The sequence below is a fragment of the Rhodnius prolixus genome, unplaced genomic scaffold, assembly GCF_049639745.1.
Source record: "Rhodnius prolixus isolate KJV_2025 unplaced genomic scaffold, Rpr scaffold_5, whole genome shotgun sequence".
Taxonomy (NCBI): Eukaryota; Metazoa; Arthropoda; class Insecta; order Hemiptera; family Reduviidae; genus Rhodnius; species Rhodnius prolixus.
The window spans coordinates 7,254,239-7,278,221 of NW_027411624.1; the positions used below are offsets into that span (position 1 = coordinate 7,254,239).

General features: G+C 30.3%; 1 protein-coding gene across 1 annotated transcript in view; it reads left to right on the forward strand.

Annotated features, from left to right (window-relative positions):
- LOC141458112 (uncharacterized) overlaps positions 1-23,983 on the forward strand; it is a 40,465-nt gene that overhangs the window by 6,041 nt on the left and 10,441 nt on the right. The window contains exons 38-106 of the mRNA XM_074135711.1: positions 168-194; positions 290-313; positions 508-531; positions 621-644; positions 840-866; positions 962-985; positions 1,185-1,211; positions 1,302-1,325; positions 1,520-1,543; positions 1,634-1,657; positions 1,856-1,882; positions 1,978-2,001; positions 2,196-2,219; positions 2,309-2,332; positions 2,528-2,554; positions 2,650-2,673; positions 2,873-2,899; positions 2,990-3,013; positions 3,208-3,231; positions 3,322-3,345; positions 3,545-3,571; positions 3,667-3,690; positions 3,885-3,908; positions 3,998-4,021; positions 4,219-4,245; positions 4,335-4,358; positions 4,568-4,609; positions 4,698-4,721; positions 4,937-4,963; positions 5,063-5,086; positions 5,421-5,447; positions 5,641-5,667; positions 5,769-5,792; positions 6,146-6,175; positions 6,269-6,292; positions 6,515-6,541; positions 6,635-6,661; positions 6,846-6,875; positions 6,978-7,001; positions 9,230-9,250; positions 9,843-9,875; positions 10,187-10,219; positions 12,671-12,697; positions 12,973-12,999; positions 13,263-13,289; positions 13,562-13,585; positions 14,458-14,484; positions 14,729-14,755; positions 14,992-15,018; positions 15,282-15,308; positions 15,574-15,600; positions 15,871-15,897; positions 16,153-16,179; positions 16,454-16,480; positions 16,751-16,777; positions 17,048-17,074; positions 17,345-17,371; positions 17,623-17,649; positions 18,303-18,338; positions 19,115-19,144; positions 19,748-19,771; positions 20,208-20,234; positions 20,715-20,741; positions 21,226-21,252; positions 21,743-21,769; positions 22,230-22,256; positions 22,747-22,773; positions 23,264-23,290; positions 23,781-23,807. Coding sequence (XP_073991812.1) covers positions 168-194; positions 290-313; positions 508-531; positions 621-644; positions 840-866; positions 962-985; positions 1,185-1,211; positions 1,302-1,325; positions 1,520-1,543; positions 1,634-1,657; positions 1,856-1,882; positions 1,978-2,001; positions 2,196-2,219; positions 2,309-2,332; positions 2,528-2,554; positions 2,650-2,673; positions 2,873-2,899; positions 2,990-3,013; positions 3,208-3,231; positions 3,322-3,345; positions 3,545-3,571; positions 3,667-3,690; positions 3,885-3,908; positions 3,998-4,021; positions 4,219-4,245; positions 4,335-4,358; positions 4,568-4,609; positions 4,698-4,721; positions 4,937-4,963; positions 5,063-5,086; positions 5,421-5,447; positions 5,641-5,667; positions 5,769-5,792; positions 6,146-6,175; positions 6,269-6,292; positions 6,515-6,541; positions 6,635-6,661; positions 6,846-6,875; positions 6,978-7,001; positions 9,230-9,250; positions 9,843-9,875; positions 10,187-10,219; positions 12,671-12,697; positions 12,973-12,999; positions 13,263-13,289; positions 13,562-13,585; positions 14,458-14,484; positions 14,729-14,755; positions 14,992-15,018; positions 15,282-15,308; positions 15,574-15,600; positions 15,871-15,897; positions 16,153-16,179; positions 16,454-16,480; positions 16,751-16,777; positions 17,048-17,074; positions 17,345-17,371; positions 17,623-17,649; positions 18,303-18,338; positions 19,115-19,144; positions 19,748-19,771; positions 20,208-20,234; positions 20,715-20,741; positions 21,226-21,252; positions 21,743-21,769; positions 22,230-22,256; positions 22,747-22,773; positions 23,264-23,290; positions 23,781-23,807 — 1,827 coding nt within the window. The remainder of the gene's footprint in view (positions 1-167; positions 195-289; positions 314-507; positions 532-620; positions 645-839; positions 867-961; positions 986-1,184; positions 1,212-1,301; positions 1,326-1,519; positions 1,544-1,633; positions 1,658-1,855; positions 1,883-1,977; positions 2,002-2,195; positions 2,220-2,308; positions 2,333-2,527; positions 2,555-2,649; positions 2,674-2,872; positions 2,900-2,989; positions 3,014-3,207; positions 3,232-3,321; positions 3,346-3,544; positions 3,572-3,666; positions 3,691-3,884; positions 3,909-3,997; positions 4,022-4,218; positions 4,246-4,334; positions 4,359-4,567; positions 4,610-4,697; positions 4,722-4,936; positions 4,964-5,062; positions 5,087-5,420; positions 5,448-5,640; positions 5,668-5,768; positions 5,793-6,145; positions 6,176-6,268; positions 6,293-6,514; positions 6,542-6,634; positions 6,662-6,845; positions 6,876-6,977; positions 7,002-9,229; positions 9,251-9,842; positions 9,876-10,186; positions 10,220-12,670; positions 12,698-12,972; positions 13,000-13,262; positions 13,290-13,561; positions 13,586-14,457; positions 14,485-14,728; positions 14,756-14,991; positions 15,019-15,281; positions 15,309-15,573; positions 15,601-15,870; positions 15,898-16,152; positions 16,180-16,453; positions 16,481-16,750; positions 16,778-17,047; positions 17,075-17,344; positions 17,372-17,622; positions 17,650-18,302; positions 18,339-19,114; positions 19,145-19,747; positions 19,772-20,207; positions 20,235-20,714; positions 20,742-21,225; positions 21,253-21,742; positions 21,770-22,229; positions 22,257-22,746; positions 22,774-23,263; positions 23,291-23,780; positions 23,808-23,983) is intronic.

Here is a 23,983-nt window from a genome sequence, read left to right on the forward strand (position 1 = left end):
AGAGAAAATGAATGTTAATCACGGCACTGTTTGAACGACCGAGATCAAAGTCTAAATGTTAGAGCCGAGTTAGCTTACCTAACTCATTGGGATGTAATTTTAATTGCGTATACATACCAATTACATACGAAAATAGTTTTATATAATAATTTTTTGATTTTTTGTAGCTGTTATTCCTACTACTAGTGTAACAGGTGAATATAATATTTCTGTTGTGTGATAGCCATAAGATTCTGATTCCGATTCTGAATTTAGTATTGTTCTTATAATGTTGCATGATTACTTGCAGAACACCCAAGTCACAGGAAATCAAGTAAGTGTATATTTAATTCATGCTAACAGTGAAAATGAATGTTAATCGCGGCTCTGAATGAACGACAGAACGCATAGTAAATGTCAAAGCCAAGTCTGCTTACCTAACACATGGGATGTAAATTTAAGTTCGTATACATACCAATCACATACGAAAATAATTATATAATCAATTTTCTTCTTGATTTTCTGCAGGTATTACTACTATTAAAGTGAAAGGTGAATATAATATTTCTTTTGTGTGATAGCCATAAGATTCTGATTCGTAATTTAGTATTGTTCTTATAATGTTGTGTAATTTCTTGCAGAACACCCAAGACTCAAGAAATCAAGTAAGTGTATCTTTAAATCATGCTAACAGTGAAAATGAATGTCAATCGCGGCACTGATTGAACAACAGAGTTTAGAGTCTAAATGTTAGAGCTGAGTTTGCTTACCTAACTCATTGGGATGTAGATTTACATTCGTATACATACCAATCACATACGAAAATAATTTTATATAATCAATTTCTTCATTTTCTGTAGGTGTTACTTCTACTACTAGTGTGAAAGGTGAATATAATATTTCCATTGTGTGATAACCATAAGGTTCTGATTCTGATTCTGAATTTAGTATTGTTCTTATAATGTTGCATGATTATTTGCAGAACACCCAAGTCACAAGAAATCAAGTAAGTGTATATTTAATTAAGGCTAACAGGGAAAATGAATTTGTATCGCCGTACTATTTGAACGACAGTGTACGAAGTCTAAATTTTAGATCCGCGTCAGCTTACCTAACTCATTGGGATATAAATTCAAGTTCGTATACATCCCAGTCACATTCAAAAATCATTTTATATAATTAATTTCCTTTTTGATCATTTGTAGGTGTTACTTCTACTACTAAAGTGGCAGGTGAATATAATATTTCTGTTGTGTTATTTGCCATAACATTCGGATTTGTAATTTAGTATTGTTCATATAATGTTGTGTAATTACTTGCAGAACACCCAAGTCATAAGAAATCAGGTAAGTGTATATTTAACTAATGCTAAGAGTGGGAATGAATGGTGATCACATTACTGCTTCGACGACAGAACCCATAGTAAATGTTAGAGCCGAGTCTGCTTACCTAACTCTTTCGGATGTAATTTTAAGTGCGTATACATACCAAATACATAGAATATAATTATATAATCAATTTTCTTCTTGATTTCCTGCAGGCATTACTACTACTAAAGTGACAGGTGAATATAATATTTCTGTTGTGTGATTAGTTATAAGATTCTGATTCGTAATTTAGTAATGTTCTTATAAAGTTGTGTAATTACTTGCAGAAAAACAAACACTCAAGAAATCAAGTAAGTGTATATATATTTCATGCTAACAGAGAAAATGAATGTTAATCACGGCACTGTTTGAAAGATCGAGATCAAAGCCTAAATGTTAGAGCTGAGTTAGCTTACCTAACTCATTGGGATGTAATTTTAATTGCGTATACATACCAATTACATAGAAAATAGTTTTATATAATAATTTTCTTTTTTGATTTTTTGTAGGTGTTACTCCTACTACTAGTGTAACAGGTGAATATAATATTTCTGTTGTGTGATAGCCATAAGATTCTGATTCTGATTCTGAATTTAGTATTGTTCTTATAATGTTGCATGATTACTTGCAGAACACCCAAGTCACAAGAAATCAAGTAAGTGTATATTTAATTCATGTTAACAGTGAAAATGAATGTTAATCGCGGCTCTGAATGAACGACAGAACGCATAGTAAATGTCAAAGCCATGTCTGCTTACCTAACACATGGGATGTAAATTTAAGTTCGTAAACATACCAATCACATACGAAAATAATTATATAATCAATTTTCTTCTTGATTTTCTCTAGGTATTACTACTACTAAAGTGACAGGTGAATATAATATTTCTCTTGTGTGATAGCTATAAGATTCTGATTCGTAATTTAGTATTGTTCTTATAATGTTGTGTAATTTCTTGCAGAACACCCAAGACTCAGGAAATCTAGTAAGTGTATCTTTAAATCATGCTAACAGTGAAAATGAATGTCAATCGCGGCACTGATTGAACAACAGAGTTTAGAGTCTAAATGTTAGAGCTGAGTCTGCTTACCTAACTCATTGGGATGTAGATTTACATTCGTATACATACCAATCACATACGAAAATAATTTTATATAATCAATTTCTTCATTTTCTGTAGGTGTTACTTCTACTACTAGTGTGAAAGGTGAATATAATATTTCCATTGTGTGATAACCATAAGGTTCTGATTCTGATTCTGAATTTAGTATTGTTCTTATAATGTTGCATGATTATTTGCAGAACACCCAAGTCACAAGAAATCAAGTAAGTGTATATTTAATTAAGGCTAACAGGGAAAATGAATTTGAATCGCGGTACTATTTGAACGACAGTGTACAATGTCTAAATTTTAGATCCGCGTCAGCTTACCTAACTCATTGGGATATAAATTGAAGTTCGTATACATCCCAGTCACATTCAAAAATCATTTTATATAATTAATTTCCTTTTTGATTATTTGTAGGTTTTACTTCTACTACTAAAGTGGCAGGTGAATATAATATTTCTGTTTTGTTATTTGCCATAACATTCGGATTTGTAATTTAGTATTGTTCATATAACGTTGTGTAATTACTTGCAGAACACCCAAGTCATAAGAAATCAGGTAAGTGTATAAATAACTAATGCTAAGAGTGGGAATGAATGGTGATCACATCACTGCTTCGACGACAGAACCCATAGTAAATGTTAGAGCCGAGTCTGCTTACCTAACTCTTTCGGATGTAATTTTAAGTGCGTATACATACCAAATACATAGAAAATAATTATATAATCAATTTTCTTCTTGATTTCCTGCAGGCATTACTACTACTAAAGTGACAGGTGAATATAATATTTCTGTTGTGTGATTAGTTATAAGATTCTGATTCGTAATTTAGTAATGTTCTTATAAAGTTGTGTAATTACTTGCAGAAAAACAAACACTCAAGAAATCAAGTAAGTGTATATTTATTTCATGCTAACAGAGAAAATGAATGTTAATCACGGCACTGTTTGAACGACCGAGATCAAAGTCTAAATGTTAGAGCCGAGTTAGCTTACCTAACTCATTGGGATGTAATTTTAATTGCGTATACATACCAATTACATACGAAAATAGTTTTATATAATAGTTTTCTTTTTTGATTTTTTGTAGATGTTACTCCTACTACTAGTGTAACAGGTGAATATAATATTTCTGTTGTGTGATAGCCATAAGATTCTGATTCCGATTCTGAATTTAGTATTGTTCTTATAATGTTGCATGATTACTTGCAGAACACCCAAGTCACAGGAAATCAAGTAAGTGTATATTTAATTCATGCTAACAGTGAAAATGAATGTTAATCGCGGCTCTGAATGAACGACAGAACGCATAGTAAATGTCAAAGCCAAGTCTGCTTACCTAACACATGGGGTGTAAATTTAAGTTCGTACACATACCAATCACATACGAAAATAATTATATAATTAATTTTCTTCTTGATTTTCTGCAGGTATTACTACTACTAAAGTCACAGGTGAATATAATATTTCTTTTGTGTGATAGCTATAAGATTCTGATTCGTAATTTATTATTATTCTAATAACGTTGTGTAATTACTTGAAGAACACCCAAGTCACAAGAAATCAGGTAAGTGTATATTTAATTCAGGCTAAGTGTGTAAATGAATGTCAATCACGGCACTGTTTGAACGACCGAGATCAATGTCTAAATGTTAGAGCCGAGTTAGCTTACCTAACTCTTTCGGATGTAAATTTTAGTTCATATACATGCCAATCACATACGAAAATAATTTTATAATAATTTTCTTTTTTGATTTTCTATAGGTGTTACTCCTACTTCTAGTGAGATAGGTAAATATAATATTTCTGTTGTGCGATAGCCGTAAGATTTTGATTCGTAGTTTAATATGGTTCTAATAACGTTGGGTAATTACTTGCAGAACTCGGAAGTCGCGAGGAATCAAGTAAGTGTATATTTAATTAATGCTAATAGTGAAAATGCATGTTAATCGTGGTACTGTTTGAACGACAGTGTGCAAAGTCTAAATTTTAGAGCAGAGTCAGCTTACCTAACTCATTAGGATATAAATTTAAGTTCATAACATATACGATTCATACCAGTCACATACGGTAATAATTTTTTATAATCCATATCTTTCTTGATTTTCCGTAGGTGTTATTACTACTACTACTACTACTACTACTACAGTGACAGGTGAATATAATATTTCTGTGGTGAGATAGCAATAAGTTTCTGATTCGTAATTTAGTATTGTCTTATAACGTTGTGTCATTACTTGCAGATTTCGCAAGTCCCGAGGAATCTAGTGAGTGTATTTTTAATTCATGCTAACAGAGAAATTGAATGTTAATCGTGGCACGGTTTGAACGACAGAGCTCAAAGTCTAAATGTTTGAGCTGAGTCTGCTTACCTAACTCATTGGGATGTTAAGTTTCTGTGATGAAAATTTAAGTTTTTGTTCATATCAATCACTTTTGAAAAGAATTTGGTATAATTGATTTTGTTCTTTGTTTTCTGTAGGTATTACACCCACAACAGGTGCAATAGGTAAATATAATATTTGTAATTTTGGTTTAGTTATATTCAGATTTGTTTAAGTTGTGATGTATTATTTATATTTTTATAACATTGGTTTATTACTTGCAGTGTACCTAATGAACGTAGAATCGAGTAAGTATATTAGTTCCATGCCTAAGAGTGTGAATGAATGTTAATCCCAGTACTGTTTGTATGGCCAAGTGAAATGTTTAGAGGTCGTGTTTACTAACGACGAGATTGGTAATCTAGGTAATATTTAAGTAGTGAATTACTGTTCTTGTTGATACAAATAGGTTCTCTAAGAAATGAATTGTGTAACTATATATTAACGTATGTAGGTGTTCAATCCTTCTCCAATGAATCAGGTATTTTTTTTTTATCAATTTTATTGTAGGAATTATTTAGTTTTATGGAATTTCATAATCTGAACAAATTTTCTATTAATATTTATAAAATGTAATTTTAGCTGTGGGCACCAGTCGCGACAATTCAAGTAAATATAATTTTTCTTAAGAATTTAAATTGGTTTTCATCCCACTACGGTTTGTAAGATAATGCGCAAAGTCTAAATGTTAAAGCTGTGTCTACTTACCGAATTCATCGGGATGTAAATTCAATTTCGTGTACATATCAATCACTTGTGAAAATTAATTTATATAATCAATTTTCTTGTATGTTTTTTGTAGGAATTGGTTACTCTCGAAGTCGGACTGGTAAATATAATATTTGTTTTCTAAGATTAGTAATTATATTCAGATTTGTGAATTTGATTTACTTAATTTCTATTTTGATAACGTTTTGTAATTTCTTGCAGCACAGCCAAGTTACGGGAAATCAGGTAAGTGATCTTTATTCACGCTAAGAGTGCGAATGATTAATAATCGTCGTGTCGCGATGCCTACTAACGATTAGTAATCTAACTCGATATCTACGTAGCGAATTAGTGTTCTTTTTGAAACAAATAGGTCCTCAAAAAAAAATAAATAAATTGTGTAAGTATAATAAATAGATCGTTATAAATTTTAAATTCTATTAATCCGAGCACTGTTTGAATGATAGTGGCAAAGTATTAATGTAAAGCCATGTATGCTTACCTAACTCATTGACTGAGATTTAAATTCAAGTTTTTATACATGCAATCACTTGTGAAAATAATTTTATATAACCAATTTTCTTCCTTGTTTTCTATAGGATTTAACTACTACTCACGTAGTCGGTCAGGTAAATATAATATTTGTTTTCTAAGATTAGTAATTATATATTGTGTAATTTGTTTTACATAATTTCTGTTTTGACAACGTTTTGTAATTACAGTTCAGCCAAGTTACTGGGAATTAGGTAAGTACATTTCATTCATGTTAAGAGTGTGACGGATATTAAACACTACTGTTTGAATGGTCGCGGGTATTGTTTAGATGTCATATTGTTGGTTAATAACTTCAAGATTTGGTAATGTAACTATGTTATGTATGTAGCGCATTTAGTGTTCTTGTTGATACAAATAGGTCCTCAAAGAGAATAAATAAATTGTGTAACTATATATTACCTTTTTTTCTGTAGGTGTTCAATCCTTCACAAGTCAAACAGGTATTTATTTATAATTTTTATAGTAGGATTAGTTGTTTGGAATTTTATAATCTGACCAAATTTTTTATTGATATTAATAACATGTAATTTTAGCTGTGGGCACCAGTCACGATAATTCAAGTAAGTATAATAATTTATCTTAAGAATTTAAATTTGTTTTAATCCCACTACGGTTTGTATGATTTAATGTTAAAGCCGTGACTACTTACCTAACTGAATCTCGGATTTAAATTCAAGTTTTTATATATGCAATCACTTGTAAAAATAATTTTATATAACCAATTTTCTTCCTTGTTTTCTACAGGATTTAACTACTACTCACGTAGTCTGTCAGGTAAATATAATATTTATTTTCTAAGATTAGTAATTATATTCAGATTTGTGTAATTTGCTTTACTTAATTTCTACTTTGATAACGTTTTGTAATTACTTGCAGCACATCCAAGTGACGGGAAATCAGGTAAGTACATTTCATTCATGCTAAGTGTGTGTTTGATGAATGTTAGTCACAACACTGTTTGAATGGTCGCGGGTATTGTTGACCTAGCTAGGATGGGAATTGGGATTTCGTAAACATACGAATGAATAATTATATACATATATAAAGATATTTTGACATCTTGTTATTTGGGAGTTCGTCCCCTCTCCCCTTAATGAAACCCTTAGGTAAACTTATTAACTCTATTGTCCCATTAGTTATGATATTTGGAATTCCGTAATTTGTTTTAAATTTACTTTAAAAAAAATAACTTTATGTATTTTTTTCAGGAAGACCATGTCGCCATTATTAATATATTAATCTCATACTAAGAATGTTAATTTTTGTTGATCACTGTGGAGTTTGGTTGATCGAGTAAAATGTTTAGCTGCTGTTACGTGTATTAGTAACCTTGCTTGGAAGTTCACGTTCACCTTTCTAGACCAGACTTTACTTATGTCGACTACTATTTGATTAGATGTGTTGCACACTTTCAACATGGACGGCGCAGTCTTCACTGACTTTGTACCAGCGTATAAATTGTGCTGGAATTGGGAAAGTGTTAATTCTTGCTGAATATTTTTAATACAATCTGTTAAATATTGTTAAACAGAGAAAATGGATGTGGCCTTAAAAGTCATCTTTTTTCTATTTGTCAAATGTTTCGGCACGAATATGTGCCTGATAATGGGTACGGTGAAGATAATGTTGTTTTATATGTATGGAAGTTTGTTACGAATATATTCTGATGTCTGATCAGTTTAGTTTAAGTTATTTATATTTATTCTGTATTTAATGGAGGTAAAGCAAATGATAAAAATATGAGCATCATTTCAGGGAAGGTAAACATAGTCAATAATGGTACTCAAGTAATTATAAAACTTACAAATTACTTAAGCTAAAATGTAAATATATAATTAAAATACAATCAAGAAAGCTGTGTTAACAGCCCATATTAAATCAGGTGATTGTAAATACATTGTATAACCCTATATGAACTATAGCCTTCTTATGTTGCTCACTAGTGCCAGCAAGTTGCCTCTAATGATAAATTTAGCAAGAGAGAAAAAATTACGTTTTTATACCTAACAAACCAAATACCGCATGCCATTTTATGACGCTTTAAGAATTAAACTTTCTAAGAAATTAAATGGTCTTAGGTTTTTTTTCCCCAATTGTACAATTATGTAGGGGAAAAAAAAGAAGTCGTAAATGATATGTGCATACATAGAGAGAGGTTTAGATGCTCTTATTCAAATTTTACAGATAAACATAAACATATTTTTATTCTATTATGGATGCGTTCCACTAAGCGCTCACAACGATCACGCTCACGGCCGCGGTTTTGCCCGTTCCACTTGCTTGCGAGTGTTACAATTGAAAACCCAAGTGGAATGGACTATGGGCGTTTTAACCGTTCATGTAAACATTAAAACGGCGACCTCGAAAATAAGTCAGAAGCTTGAAGAGGTTGTTATTTAATTTTAACCCCGTTTATAAGCAGTTTTAATAAACTTTATTAATAATTGGTAAAGTTGACTTATATTAAAATATATATATATAATTCAATTTTTTATATTACATTTTAGTGGAGTATTTATAAAACTTACGTTTAAATAAAATTAAAATGTCTTTTGTGGCAAGTTGGATATTTATTAATAATGCAACGTAATAATGCTTTAAAAAGTTCTTTATCTAGTTCCGATGAAGAATGGGATGCAATTTTACAAAATTGCAATGGTCAAACGGCCACGTATTAATAACTATCAAAGTGTACTTGATCGTTATTCAGAAAAAGAATTATAAAAGTTATTTCAGGTAAATGATTTTGTATTATTCAGTGATTTAGTATATAAAGGGATAAGTAATTTTTCATTTTTTTAGACTTTCGAGGAACTTCATTCAATTATTTACATGAAATAATACTTTCATTTACATGAGATAATTTTTTCGGTCACCATTTTTTGTTTTCAAATTTGCGCCAAATTTCTGAACGCTCACTTCGACCCCTGCTCTTAAGGTAGGGCGTTGTAAGCTTCGCTTGAGCGAAAATAATGACGTTCTCGCCACGACCACTATGACCGCGGTCGTCCATGTGGAACGGCTGAAGGTACATTTTGATCGTTGTGAGCGCTTAGTGGAACGCACCCTGTATGTATTGTATTTAATATTATATAGTATATTAATTTCTTATTTTTGTTTGTTCACAGAAGTATCGTCGATAAAGGATGGTAAATATTTAATATTTAGTAACTACTACACGAATAGCTTAAGTTATTGTGCTAAAAAATTGACAAAGTGGAGTGTTGGTATACGTTATAGCTACATTATATTTTCTATTACTCATGTTACTTTTGACATGAATTTTTCTTGTCTCCAAATACTGCAAAGTCTGTCCAGCATAGTGTAGTGGTCGCTTTCCATGTGCAACCAATGGCAACATAATATCAATAAGTGACAGTAATCAACAATGTAACTCTTGACCAGAAAATGGCCTATTTATTTATAAATTTTCGTCTTAAAAACCGTTTACAATAGAAAATATAATGTAAGTGCTTTCATTTTTGATTGGTTGAACTTCTGTAACATGTAACGTTTTTCTTTCATGTCTATGTGAACTAAATGTCATATGAGAACGCTTTAAAAACTAAAATTATTAAGAAATGAAAAAGTTCCATTTTCATTTCATAATTTATTTTCTTTTGCTGCAGATTCTTTTAAGACTTTCAATTTTCTTGCATACCGCAAAACTGTGCGAATTAACCTTGGCAGTAGATTTCTCGTTATAAATTTAAAAAAAAAAAAAATTTTTGTCTGTTTCAGGTGAAGGAGAGATGAAGGAGAGAGCAGCACAAGGTAAATTTAACGATACACATTTAATTATATGTTAAATAAAATTTAAGTGCTTTTATTTAAGTACATTTTCTTATGGAAAGTTTCTTCTATGAAAACAATTTTGGGATAATAAAAATTACTTTAGATGTGTAAAGATAAAACTAATCTTTGTTTTATTGTGTAGAACTTAAGTCAGAATCAAACCTAACTTCGAATTAAATTCTCGGAACATAGATACATAAATTTCCTTTGGATGGATAACTTTCTTTTATTCATTCTGTAGAGAGGATTAGCAGTTAACTGTTAATGTTATAAATTAATTTTTTTGCCAGTTTCAGATGTGAGCCAAGAGAGAACAGTAGAAGGTAAATACGATATTATTTCTTAATGCTTAATATTAGTGGTAATAAAAATAATAAATAATAAAACTTGGGTATCGATTGGTATCTACACTTGCTTTAGGTGTTTTGGCTCCAGTGAAAATTATATAATTCTATAAATAGAGAAATATAAAATGAGTTGCGATGAAAAAGAAAAGTGGGGTATGAGCTTAAGTCAACTTGTGGATTGCTTCAGCTTACTTCTGGATCAAAAGTTGGCACTAAACAGGTTGTGTGGGTTCTGGCAGCTTCGTTAGAACAGTTGTGTTCAGAAAATGTAATCATGAAAAATGAATTGAAATTAAAAAAGAGACGTATTTTAGAAATTAGAGAGGTACATATATGGAAAGCATGGAAAGAGAAGCAAATAGGTTTTCAAAATGTGGGGAAAAAATTTGAAAACTTTTATTAAGAGGTTTTGTGAACAATCTTTGGGAATGAAGGATTTATCTTTAGGTTAGATATTTACTGCTGGACCTCAGCAAATTTTATAATTGTACAATTTTATATGCAAATCGATGTTGAAAGGATTATGGCTAATGTGAAAAAAACTGAAGGGCACTAAATTTAGAATTCACCGTAATCTGACATATAGGGAAAGAAAGTTAAAGAAAATATTTTTTCTACTATCAACTACTGTTGACCATTTAGAAGAGAGGTAATTAATAAGAATAAGGAAGCAAAAATATTGGTACGCACCAACAGACATGTTTTGTAAAAACAAGAATAAAAAAAAGCAGACTCAGATTGCTCATAACGGAGAGGATTCTGGATTTCTGAAGGAACTTCTACACTCAAACGCCACTATTGTTTTTTGTCGCTGAGTTCTTAAAAAAAAGAAGAAAAAAGCCGTCCTTTTTGTGGAAGAGTGAGTGTGAATATGTATAATGCGTTTATAAATATTGTGAGTTTTAACGTTAAGATAAGATTCTAGTAGGGCGGCCCAAGGCCTACGCCACTGCCGACCCCTTTGGATCTATTGTGGCTCCCACTACTCTAAAGCTCGCCCGCCAGACCCGTCCGTTTAATCAGATTCTCAATTTTGGAGAGCGTCTATTGGGTAAAGCTCACAGGTCTTGGTTTTTTTTCCTCCCCTGAGAAGTAACATCCTTAGCCAAGACAAGTCCCTCACATTGACACAACACGTGCAATGCCGTGAGTTTTAACGTTGCAGGCTTAATGAATAAACTTGGCAAGGTATATCTTTTTTTTTTTGAATTTATCAGAAAATATTATGTTTTCCTCCTTTAGAAAACTTTTATTGAAGAAGAGTATTTTAATTGTTATGAAAAATATTTTGGAGGTTTTAAATTATGTTGGGTAGGTGCAACCAAAGCATTCAAATTTGGAAGAGCTAAAGGAGGTTGTTTGTTTGGTATTAAACCGTCTTTTCTTTCTCAAGGTTTCTCTTTTGTTAAATTAAATAAATTGGATATAATTCAATATAAAACGAAAGAAACAATATTTTTTATATTTCCGGTCTATTTAAATATCTCTAGTTCGTATGAAGATAAGATGGCAAATTTATTAAATGATTACCTCTCTACTAAATTTATTTTAATTGGTGACTGTAACGCCAGAATTCGCCAAGGCCAGGATGTTCCTGTAGAATGGGTCGCGGGCCTCAATTGATTCAGTCTCAATATTTTTATTTTCACTCCTTGTATAAAGATTTGAAGACGAATTTAGGTTCGTATCATTACATAACGGAAGAAAACAATTCTAATTTCATGAGGTCCATCTTTATGCTTAGAGGCCAATTGGTAAATTTGAACCTTAATGTTTCCCTAACAGAAAATAAGAGACTGCTCATTATGTAATTCCTGCATTTCCTGGGGGGCAGGAAAGGGGCATAGGGAAGTGCCCCATTCTTTGGGAATTTCGGGAAAGGATTTATTAAACAAAGAGGTGGTAATCCAAATTTTAAATGGAAACAATTGGAAAATGTTATATTATTATCACTTACAGGCAATCTTATCGACAGTTTTTGGTAGAGGAATTTAATTTTTAACAAGAATTATTTTATGTTTAAATTTAAATTAATTAAATTTAGTTTTGTCTTACAATTCTGTGTGCAGTGGTATATATGTGATTGTAGAGCTTAGTTAGTAAATATTTACTTTAGAAGTTGTTTTGTATTATTTTTTTATAGTAGCGGATATTAGCAATAATATAATTTAATTTAATTATTTCTGTTTAGCACACTGGTATTATAAATAATTTATTTTTAATTTTAATTTTATTTTACACTAGTTTGGTTATCAAACTTTGTTAATTTCAATACTGTACTACGCATCTCTAGTAAAAGGACTGAGTCCATGCATAAGTGATTGTAAGATTAATTAAAATCAATGTAATTTGCAAAATAATATTGAAATAAACACATTCTTATTGTTATTATTATTATTATTATTATTTTATTGTTTGTTGTTACAGGTGCGAGGGAAGAGATATCAGATGACGGTAAATATGATGTCATATCTAAATTAGCAATTTTAAATATATAATATATTAAAAAAAAATTATTTATATATGAAATGTTAACGTTTAATTCTGCTGGAATATATCCTTAATCCCCATAATTCCATTGATCGATATTCTTTTATATATAGCGTTTTATCAACCTTTAACTTCCATGGAATATCTATCTGCAAAATTTGTAAATTAATATCCTAGGGAGATTGTGTAATTACCTTACCTGTTTAAAATCTTAATAGAATAATATTTGTCTGTTGCAGATGAGTGGAAGGATATAGTAGAAGATGGTAAATATGATGTCATGTAAAAATTAGCAATTTTAAATATATAATATACTTCATAAATTTTATTTATATTAGAAATATTAACGTTCAATTCTGTTGGAATATTTCCTTAATCCCCATTATTCCATTGATCGATTATATATAGTTTTGCATCAACCTTTACCTTCCATAGAATATCTATCTGCAAGATTTGCAAATTAATACCCTAGAGAGATCGTGCAATTTCCTGTTTAAGATTTAATTTGTATAATTTTTGTCTGTTGCAGATGATCGGAAGAAGATGGTAAAAGACGGTAAATATGATGTCATGTCTAAATTAGCAATTATAAATATATAAAATATTAAATAAATTTTATTTATCTATGAAATATTAACGTTCAATTTTGCTGGAATATATCCTTAATCCCCATAATTCCATTGATCGATATACTTTAATATATAGCGTTTTATCAACCATTACCTTCCGCGGAATATCTATCTGCAAGATTTACAAATTTAAATTTTCCTAGAGAGATGTGCAATTTCCTGTTTAAAATGGTTATAGAAAAATATTTGTCTGTTGCAGATGAGTGGAAGGATATAGAAGATGGTAAATATGATGTCAGGTTTAAATTAGCAATTTTAAATATATAATATATTTAATAAATTTTATTTATATATGAAATATTAACGTTCAATTCTGCTGGAATATATCCTTAATCCCCACTATTCCATTGATCGATTAACATATAGTCTTGCATCAACCTTTACCGTCCGTAGAATATCTATCTGCAAGATTTGTAAATTAATACCCTAGAGCAGCGGTACCCAACCTGGGGTACGCGTACCCCCTAAAAGTACGCGAAAGATTGTTTAGAGGTACGCAAAAAAAAGTTATTATGGCGGAAGATATACAAATTATGCGATATATTATTAATGAGAAAAAAATATATAATAAATGATTCCTACAACTTAATTGAAAGGTTTACCTATTCATAAATAATTTTTTTAGGGAAGGGATTAGCTATGAGGTTAGCATACTTGACTCCCACGCGGAGGTCCCGGGTTCGAATCCAGCAGCTGACCTTTAGATTTTCTCTTCCTAGGAGCTTCTTACAGCTCACTGTCCGGTGATGGACAGTGTTGTCTGTAACGAGAGAACACTGTCCGGAGGCCGGCAGTGCACTGGAAAAAGCTCCGGGCGCTAATGACCTCAGCAGTTGATGCGCAAAAAAAAAAAAAAAATTTTAATAGGAACATATCATATGTATATGTTCTTTACAAGACACATTATATTCAGATTATTTTGCTGTTAATTTAAAGTAACAATACGTAAATTCAATATATATATGTTAGGGGTAACATTAAGGAAACAATCAGTAAAGGGGTACACTAATGAAAAAAGATTGGAAACCGCTGCCCTAGAGAGATCGTGCAATTTCCTGTTTAAGATTTTATTTGTATAATTTTTGTCTGTTGCAGATGATCAGAAGGAGATGGTAAAAGACGGTAAATATAATGTCATGTCTAAATTAGCAATTTTAAACAAATTCTATTTATGATATATTAACGTTCAATTCTACTAGAATATATCCTTAATCCCCACTATTCCATTGATCGATTAATATATAGTCTTGCATCAACCTTTACCTTCCGTAGATTATCTATCTGCAAGATTTGTAAATTATTAACCAAGAGAGATCCTGCAATTTCCTGTTTAAGATTTTATTTGTATAATTTTTGTCTGTTGCAGATGATCAGAAGGAGATATCTGATGACGGTAAATATGATGTCATATAAAATTTTTATTTATACACTAAATATAAACGTTCAATTCTGCTGGAATATATCCTTAATCCCCATAATTCCGTTCATCGATATACTTTAATATATAGCCTTTCATCTACCTTTAACTTCCGTGGTATATCTATCTGCTAGTTTTGCAAATTAATATCCTATGGAGATCGTGCAATTTCCTTTTTAAAATTTTATTTGTATAATTTTGGTCTGTTGCAGATGATCAGAAGGAGATAGTAAAAGACGGTAAATATGATGTCATGTAAAAATTAGCAATTTTAAATATATAATATACTTAATAAATTTTATTCATATATGAAATATTAAAGTTCAATTCTGCTGGAATATATCCTTAATCCCCATAATTCCATTGATCGATTAATATATAGCCTTTCATCAACTTTACCTTCCGTGGAATATCTGTCTGCAAGTTTTGTAAATTAATACCCTAAAGAGATCGTGCAATTTCCTGTTTAAGATTTTATTTGTATAATTTTTGTCTGTTGCAGATGATCAGAAGGAGATAGTAAAAGACGGTAAATATGATGTCATTAGCAATTTTAAATATATAATATATTTAATAGATTCTATTTAAATATGATATATTAACGTTCAATTCTACTGGAATATATCCTCATTTCCCATAAATCCATTGATCGATGTACTTTAATATATAGCCTTTCATCAACCATTACCTTCCGTGGAATATCTATCTGCAAGATTTACAAATTTAAATTTTCCTAGAGAGATTTTGTAATTTCCTGTTTAAAATGTTAATAGAAAAATATTTGTCTGTTGCAGATGAGTGGAAGGATATAGTAGAAGATGGTAAATATGATGACATGTCTTCATTAGTAATTTTAAATATATAATATATTTAATCAATTTTATTTATATATGAAATATTAACGTTCAATTCTGCTGGAATATATCCTTAATCCCCATAAATCCATTGAACAATATACTTTAATAAATAGCCTTTCATCAACCTTTACCTTCCGTGGAATATCTATCTGTTAGATTTGTAAATTAATATCCTAGGGAGATCGTGCAATTTCCTGTTTAAGATTTTATTTGTATAATTTTTGTCTGTTGCAGATGATCAGAAGGAGATGGTAAAAGACGGTAAATATGATGTCATTAGCAATTTTAAATATATAATATATTTAATAGATTTTATTTATATACTAAATATTAACGTTCAATTCTGCTGGAATATATCCTTAATCCCCATATTTCCATTGATCGATTAATAAATAGCTTTTCATCAACCTTTAACTTCCGTGGAGTATCTGTCTGCAAAATTTGTAAATTATATCCTAGGGAGATTGTGTAATTACCTGTTTAAAATCTTAATAGAATAATATTTGTCTGTTGCAGATGAGTGGAAGGATATAGTAGAAGATGGTAAATATGATGTCATGTAAAAATTAGCAATTTTAAATATATGTATATTATACTTAATAAATTTTATTTATATACTAAATATTAACGTTCAATTCTGCTGGAATATATCCTTAATCCCCATAATTCCGTTGATCGATATACTTTAATATATAGCCTTTCATCTACCTTTAACTTCCGTGGTATATCTATCTGCTAGATTTGCAAATTAATATCCTATGGAGATCGTGCAATTTCCTTTTTAAAATTTTATTTGTATAATTTTGGTCTGTTGCAGATGATCAGAAGGAGATAGTAAAAGACGGTAAATATGATGTCATGTAAAAATTAGCAATTTTAAATATATAATATACTTAATAAATTTTATATATATATGAAATATTAACGTTTAATTCTGTTGGAATATATCCTTAATCCCCATAATTCCGTTGATCGATATACTTTAATATATAGCCTTTCATCTACCTTTAACTTCCGTGGTATATCTATCTGCTAGATTTGCAAATTAATATCCTATGGAGATCGTGCAATTTCCTTTTTAAAATTTTATTTGTATAATTTTGGTCTGTTGCAGATGATCAGAAGGAGATAGTAAAAGACGGTAAATATGATGTCATGTAAAAATTAGCAATTTTAAATATATAATATACTTAATAAATTTTAAATATATATGAAATATTAACGTTTAATTCTGTTGGAATATATCCTTAATCCCCATAATTCCGTTGATCGATATACTTTAATATATAGCCTTTCATCTACCTTTAACTTCCGTGGTATATCTATCTGCTAGATTTGTAAATTAATATCCTATGGAGATCGTGCAATTTCCTTTTTAAAATTTTATTTGTATAATTTTGATCTGTTGCAGATGATCAGAAGGAGATAGTAAAAGACGGTAAATATGATGTCATGTAAAAATTAGCAATTTTAAATATATAATATACTTAATAAATTTTATATATATATGAAATATTAACGCTTAATTCTGTTGGAATATATCCTTAATCCCCATAATTCCGTTGATCGATATACTTTAATATATAGCCTTTCATCTACCTTTAACTTCCGTGGTATATCTATCTGCTAGATTTGTAAATTAATATCCTATGGAGATCGTGCAATTTCCTGTTTAAGATTTTATTTGTATAATTTTTGTCTGTTGCAGATGATCAGAAGGAGATGGTAAAAGACGGTAAATATAATGTCATGTCTAAATTAGCAATTTTAAATAAATTCTATTTAAATATGATATATTAACGTTCAATTCTGTTGGAATATATCCTTAATCCCCACTATTCCATTGATCGATTAATATATAGTCTTGCATCAACCTTTACCTTCCGCGGAATATCTATTTGCAAGATTTACAAATTTAAGTTTTCCTAGAGAGATTGTGTAATTTCCTATTTAAAATGTTAATAGAAAAATATTTGTCTGTTGCAGATGTGCGGAAGGAGATGGTCAAAAGTGGTAAATATGATTTCATTTCAGAATTAGTAATTTTAAATATAACATACGTATTTAACGGCAAGTGAAATTTTTTCAGGCGGGGCTTAACGTCCAACTGCCAATTATGTGTTGTGTTCGGAAGCTTATTCTTTACTATAAACAATTTTTTCTAACGAATAAAATAGATTCATTTGCGGTATTCGAACTGGGGATCTCCTACTTACAAAACCAAGCTCTTGACCACTAGACCAACATCCGATCCTATATTTAATAATTATATAATATTATTTTAATTATTATAAAATATGTTATATTTTTATTTTTTAGTATTCTATTCTGTTATGTTGTAGATGTATTTGTTATTTAATGGTGTTTTGTTTCCTTTCAATATGATCTCTGGTCAATTAATGTTTCGACACTTAAGAATGGTGGAGTGGTAACCTAGTCTTGGGCAAGTAAACGGATCTTGGTCTTCATTGAAAATTAGAATTTTATGGATAAAGTGGTATAAATCCTCTAGAATATATCCTGATTTCTAAAACTCTAGAGGTTAAGGGAATTAATTTATAGCTGCTCAGCAACTTTCTATCTGCAAGCTGTGCGAATTGTTCATTCTATACAGAATCAGGGCATTTCTTGTTAAGATGTTTAACTTAATTTTGTTTGTTTTGCAGATACGAGAACGGGGGGAGCTAGTAGAGGTAATTTAGGTAATAATTCTATATTCACAATATTTATTATGCTTAATAAAACTTCAGAGCTGGTTTATAAGTAAATTTATTTTTTGTGGAGCATTAGTTTGAGTAAAAACATTTTCTGGGCAACACACGTTTCTGCACTAGAGCTTTTTTCCAAGGATTTTAGAAGGGAAAATTAGTCTTAGCCGGTTTAACAAACCTTGGGCCACAATCAAACCTAACTGGCAATTAACTTCTTAGGGTTTACAAATTCAATGTTTGAAAACAATAAGTAAGTAAACCGAGATTAGAAAATAAATAAATAAATAGCAAGGCTTTGACAGGCTCGAGGCTGTTTTCTTCCTCCTTTTAATATTGCAGATGAAGGTAAATATGAGAAGTAGATGCGTTTTAGTTATGTCATCATGGTTAGCCCAAATAGAAGTGGAATAGTGAGGAAAGATTGCGCAATAACCACACTTTACAAGTGGTGCTACACAGTGTAGGGGAATAACTCGTTCACTAATATTTATAAGGATTCAAATTAGCGAGGAATTGGTCCAGAAATAAAAAACAACAACTCGTATTTTTGCCAACGTTTCGACATATACTATATTGCCTTCTTCAAGGCGTGGATATGCGTGTTGGTTGAGTTTCAGAAGCTCAGGCAAATAAACTTTATGAATGTTTTTAAATGGGTAGTTGAGATTTTGACGCTCATTGTTCCTGCGAACAATTATTATGTAAATACTTTTGTATATTTAAAAATTTATTATTGTTTACTTGAATTATTTATTTATTTATTGCAGTAAGAAGGACACAACCAGGTAGTAAACCAAGTAAGTAAATTAATTTCTTGCTAATGTAATTTATGTATTTGTATGAACAAGAGTTTGGTGTTTAGGACTTTTTTTTTTTTTTTTTTTTTCAAGTCTCTGCAAATTCATTCGAAGTGGTTCAAATTTTATATATCTCCAAGTCGAGAATATACATTATTTTGCTAAAGGAGATTTCGCAAACGCGTTTGATTAGCCGTGCAAGAAATTTCATAAAAATTTGCGAAACACAGATACTAAGAGCGACTCAGACCTGCTTAGTCGCGCCGACCAAAGACCATTCACCCACAATAATAGTTGGTCTAATCGCAAAAGCAACAAGCGATATCTGAAACTCAGATAATGTTAAACAATAAAAAAAAAATTACTATTCAAAATGCTTATTATTACTTCAAAATTATCTTATAAAAAAAAAAATCTGGAACTACAAAATTATAATGTCATGTCGCTCAAAGTCTTTAAAATGGACGGGCGACTTAATACTTAGTAAGCTCCACGACTTTTAGCTTACATCGAAACCAGAAAGCATTCCAAATTAGTTAATTCGACCAGAAAGTTGGTAATTTCTTGTTTAAAATATTAATTGAATTTTTTTTTCTGTTGCAGAAAAGAGAAATTTGATGAATAAACGTAAATATATTACTATTTTTTATTATGATATTGTTAAATATAATATGACAGTATTATCATGGGATACGATATTAAATTAGCACATTAATTAACATTAATAAAATTTAGTCGCCCTTTGTAAATTCAGTTGGTTTTTTTCATGGAGATCTAGTCCATTACAATTTCAAAGCAATAAACACTGTAATACTGGTGGTACCAAAGAAGGGTTATAGAAACGAAACCGAGGCTTGGGGGGGAATAAGCATCCCTCAAGCCACGATATATCCTAACCTGAAATTTTATGGTATTTTATGGTATGGTAGTGGACTAGACATATCATTCTCAACAAGTCTTAATCTCTGTAGGGGAGTTGCGTGTTTTGCGAATTACTTATTCTGTATAAGATCCTGCTATTTTCTGTTTTAAATTTTGGATTAATTTCGTTTATCTTTTGCAGCTGGAAAGAAGGCGCTAAAAGTACGAGGTAAACATGATAATATTCTTAAATTAACAAGATTAAATATTTCAATATAACTTGAGCGAGTATTTTTAAAGTGCATTTGATTTTAATGGTGCTCTAGAAAAAGTTCTAAATTAACTTTAATAAAACTTAGTCGCTCTTTGTAAATTCAGTTGGTTTTTTTATGGAGATTTTGTCCATTACAATTTCATGGCATTAAACGTTTTAATACTGGAGGTACCAAAGAAGAGTGTAGAAGCGAAAACGAGAGTTGAGGGAATAAGCATCCCTCAAGCTACGATATATCCTAACCTGAAATTTTATGGTTAAAAACGTAGAAAACCTCTGAAATATATCCCAATACCCAAAGTGGACTAGACACTTAAATTTCAACAAGTTTTAACCTCTGTAGAAGAGTTGCGAGCTTGGCGAATTACTTATTCTGTATAAGATCCTGCCATTTCCGGTTTTAAATTTTGAATTAATTTCGTTTATCTTTTGCAGCTAGAAAGAAGGCGAAAAAAGCACAAGGTAAACATGATGATATTCTTAAATTAACAAGATTAAATATTTCAATATAACTTGAGCGAGTATTTTTAAAATGCATTTGATTTTAATGGTGCTCTAGAAAAAGTTCTAAATTAACTTTAATAAAACTTAGTCGCTCTTTGTAAATTCAGTTGGTTTTTTTATGGAGATTTTGTCCATTACAATTTCATGGCATTAAACGTTTTAATACTGGAGGTACCAAAGAAGAGTGTAGAAGTGAAAACGAGGGTTGAGGGAGTAAGCATCCCTCAAGCCACGATATATTCTAACCTGAAATTTTATGGTTAAAAACTTAGAAAACCTCTGAATTACATATATCCCAATACCCATAGTGGACTAGACACTTAAATTTCAACAGGTTTTAACCTCTGTAGAAGAGTTGCGAGCTTGGCGAATTACTTATTCTGTATAAGATCCTGCCATTTCCGGTTTTAAATTTTGAATTAATTTGGTTTATCTTTTGCAGCTGGAAAGAAGGCGAAAAAAGCACAAGGTAAACATGATGATATTCTTAAATTAACAAGATTAAATATTTCAATATAACTTGAGCGAGTATTTATAAAAGTGCATTTTTATTTTATAGTACTTTAGAAAAAGTTCTACATTAACTTTAATAAAACTTAGTCGCTCTTTGTAAATTCAGTTGGTTTTTTTTTTATGGAGATTTAGACAATTACAATTTCAAAGCAGTAAACATTTTAATACTGGAGGTACCAAAAAAGTGTTATAGAAAAGAAACCGAGGTTGAGGGAGTAAACATCCCTCAAGCTACGATATATACTAACCTGAAATTTTATGGTTAAAAACATAGAATCCTTCTGGAATATATCCTAATACCCAATGTTAAAGTGGATTAGACACATAATTCTCAACAAGTTTTAAGCTCTGTAGAAAAGTTGCGAGCTTGGCGAATTACCTATTCTGTAAAAGATCCTGTCATTTCCTGTTTTAAATTTTGAATTAATTTCGTTTGTCTTTTGCAGATGGAAAGAAGGCAAAAACTGAACAAGGTATACATGATAGTATTCTTAAATTAACAAGATTAAATATTTCTATATAGCTTGAGCGAGTATTTTCGAAGTGCATTTGATTTTTATAGTGCTTTAAAAAAAGTTCTAAATTAAATTTAATAAAACTTTGTCGCCTTTTGTAAATTTAGTTTGTTTTTATGGAGATCGGGTCCATTACAACTTCAGAGCAATAAACATTTTAATACTTGAGGTACCAAAGAAGGGTTATAGAAACGAAACCGAGGCTTATGGGAGTAACCATCACTCAAGCCACGATATATCCTAACCTGAAATTTTATGGTAAAAAACGTAAAAACCCTCTGAAATATATCCCAATACCCGAAGTTAATATGGACTAGACACTGTAGAAGAGTTGCGAGCTTAGCGAATTACTTATTCTATATAAGATCCTGCTATTTTCTGTTTTAAATTTTGAATTAATTTCGTTTTTCTTTTGCAGCTGGAAGGAGGGTGAAACCAGTACAAGGTAAACATGATGATATTCTTAAATTAACAAGATTTAATATTTCAATATAACTTGAGCGAGTATTTATAAAAGTGCATTTTTATTTTATAGTACTTTAGAAAAAGTTCTAAATTAACATTAATAAAACTTGGTCGCCTTTTGTAAATCCAGTTGTTTTTTTTTTATGGAGATTTAGACAATTTCAATTTCAGGGAAATAAACATTTTAATACTGGTGGTACCAAAGAAGGGTTGTCGAAACGAAACCGAGGGTTGAGGGAGTAAGCATCCCTAAAGCCACGATATATCGTAGCCTTAAATTTTTTGGATAAAAACGTAGAATTCTTCTGGAATATATCCTAATACCCAATGTTAAAGTGGATTAGACACATAATTCTCAACAAGTTTTAACCTCTGCAGGGGAGTTGCGTGTTTTGCGAATTACCTATTCTCTAAAAGATCCTGCCATTTCCTGTTTTTAATTATAAATTAATTTTCTTTTTCTTTTTCAGCTGGATTGAGTGGGAAACCAGGACTATGTAAATATGATAATTAATTTAAACATTAACTAGATTAAATATTTCAATATAACTTGAGCGAGTATTTATAAAAGTGCATTTTTATTTTATAGTACTTTAGAAAAAGTTCTAAATTAACATTAATAAAACTTGGTCGCCTTTTGTAAATCCAGTTTTTTTTTTTATGGAGATTTAGACAATTTCAATTTCAGGGAAATAAACATTTTAATACTGGTGGTACCAAAGAAGGGTTGTCGAAACGAAACCGAGGGTTGAGGGAGTAAGCATCCCTAAAGCCACGATATATCGTAGCCTTAAATTTTTTGGATAAAAACGTAGAATTCTTCTGGAATATATCCTAATACCCAATGTTAAAGTGGATTAGACACATAATTCTCAACAAGTTTTAACCTCTGCAGGGGAGTTGCGTGTTTTGCGAATTACCTATTCTCTAAAAGATCCTGCCATTTCCTGTTTTTAATTATAAATTAATTTTCTTTTTCTTTTTCAGCTGGATTGAGTGGGAAACCAGGACTATGTAAATATGATAATTAATTTAAACATTAACTAGATTAAATATTTCAATATAACTTGAGCGAGTATTTATAAAAGTGCATTTTTATTTTATAGTACTTTAGAAAAAGTTCTAAATTAACATTAATAAAACTTGGTCGCCTTTTGTAAATTCAGTTGGTTTTTTTATGGAGATTTTGTCCATTACAATTTCATGGCATTAAACGTTTTAATACTGGAGGTTCCAAAGAAGGGTTGTCGAAACGAAACCGAGGGTTGAGGGAGTAAGCATCCCTAAAGCCACGATATATCGTAGCCTTAAATTTTTTGGATAAAAACGTAGAATTCTTCTGGAATATATCCTAATACCCAATGTTAAAGTGGATTAGACACATAATTCTCAACAAGTTTTAACCTCTGCAGGGGAGTTGCGTGTTTTGCGAATTACCTATTCTCTAAAAGATCCTGCCATTTCCTGTTTTTAATTATAAATTAATTTTCTTTTTCTTTTTCAGCTGGATTGAGTGGGAAACCAGGACTATGTAAATATGATAATTAATTTAAACATTAACTAGATTAAATATTTCAATATAACTTGAGCGCGTATTTTTAAAGTGTATTTGATTTTAATGGTGCTCTAGAAAAAGTTCTAAATTAAATTTAATAAAACTTAGTCGCCTTTTGTAAATTCAGTTGGTTTTTTTATGGAGATTTTGTC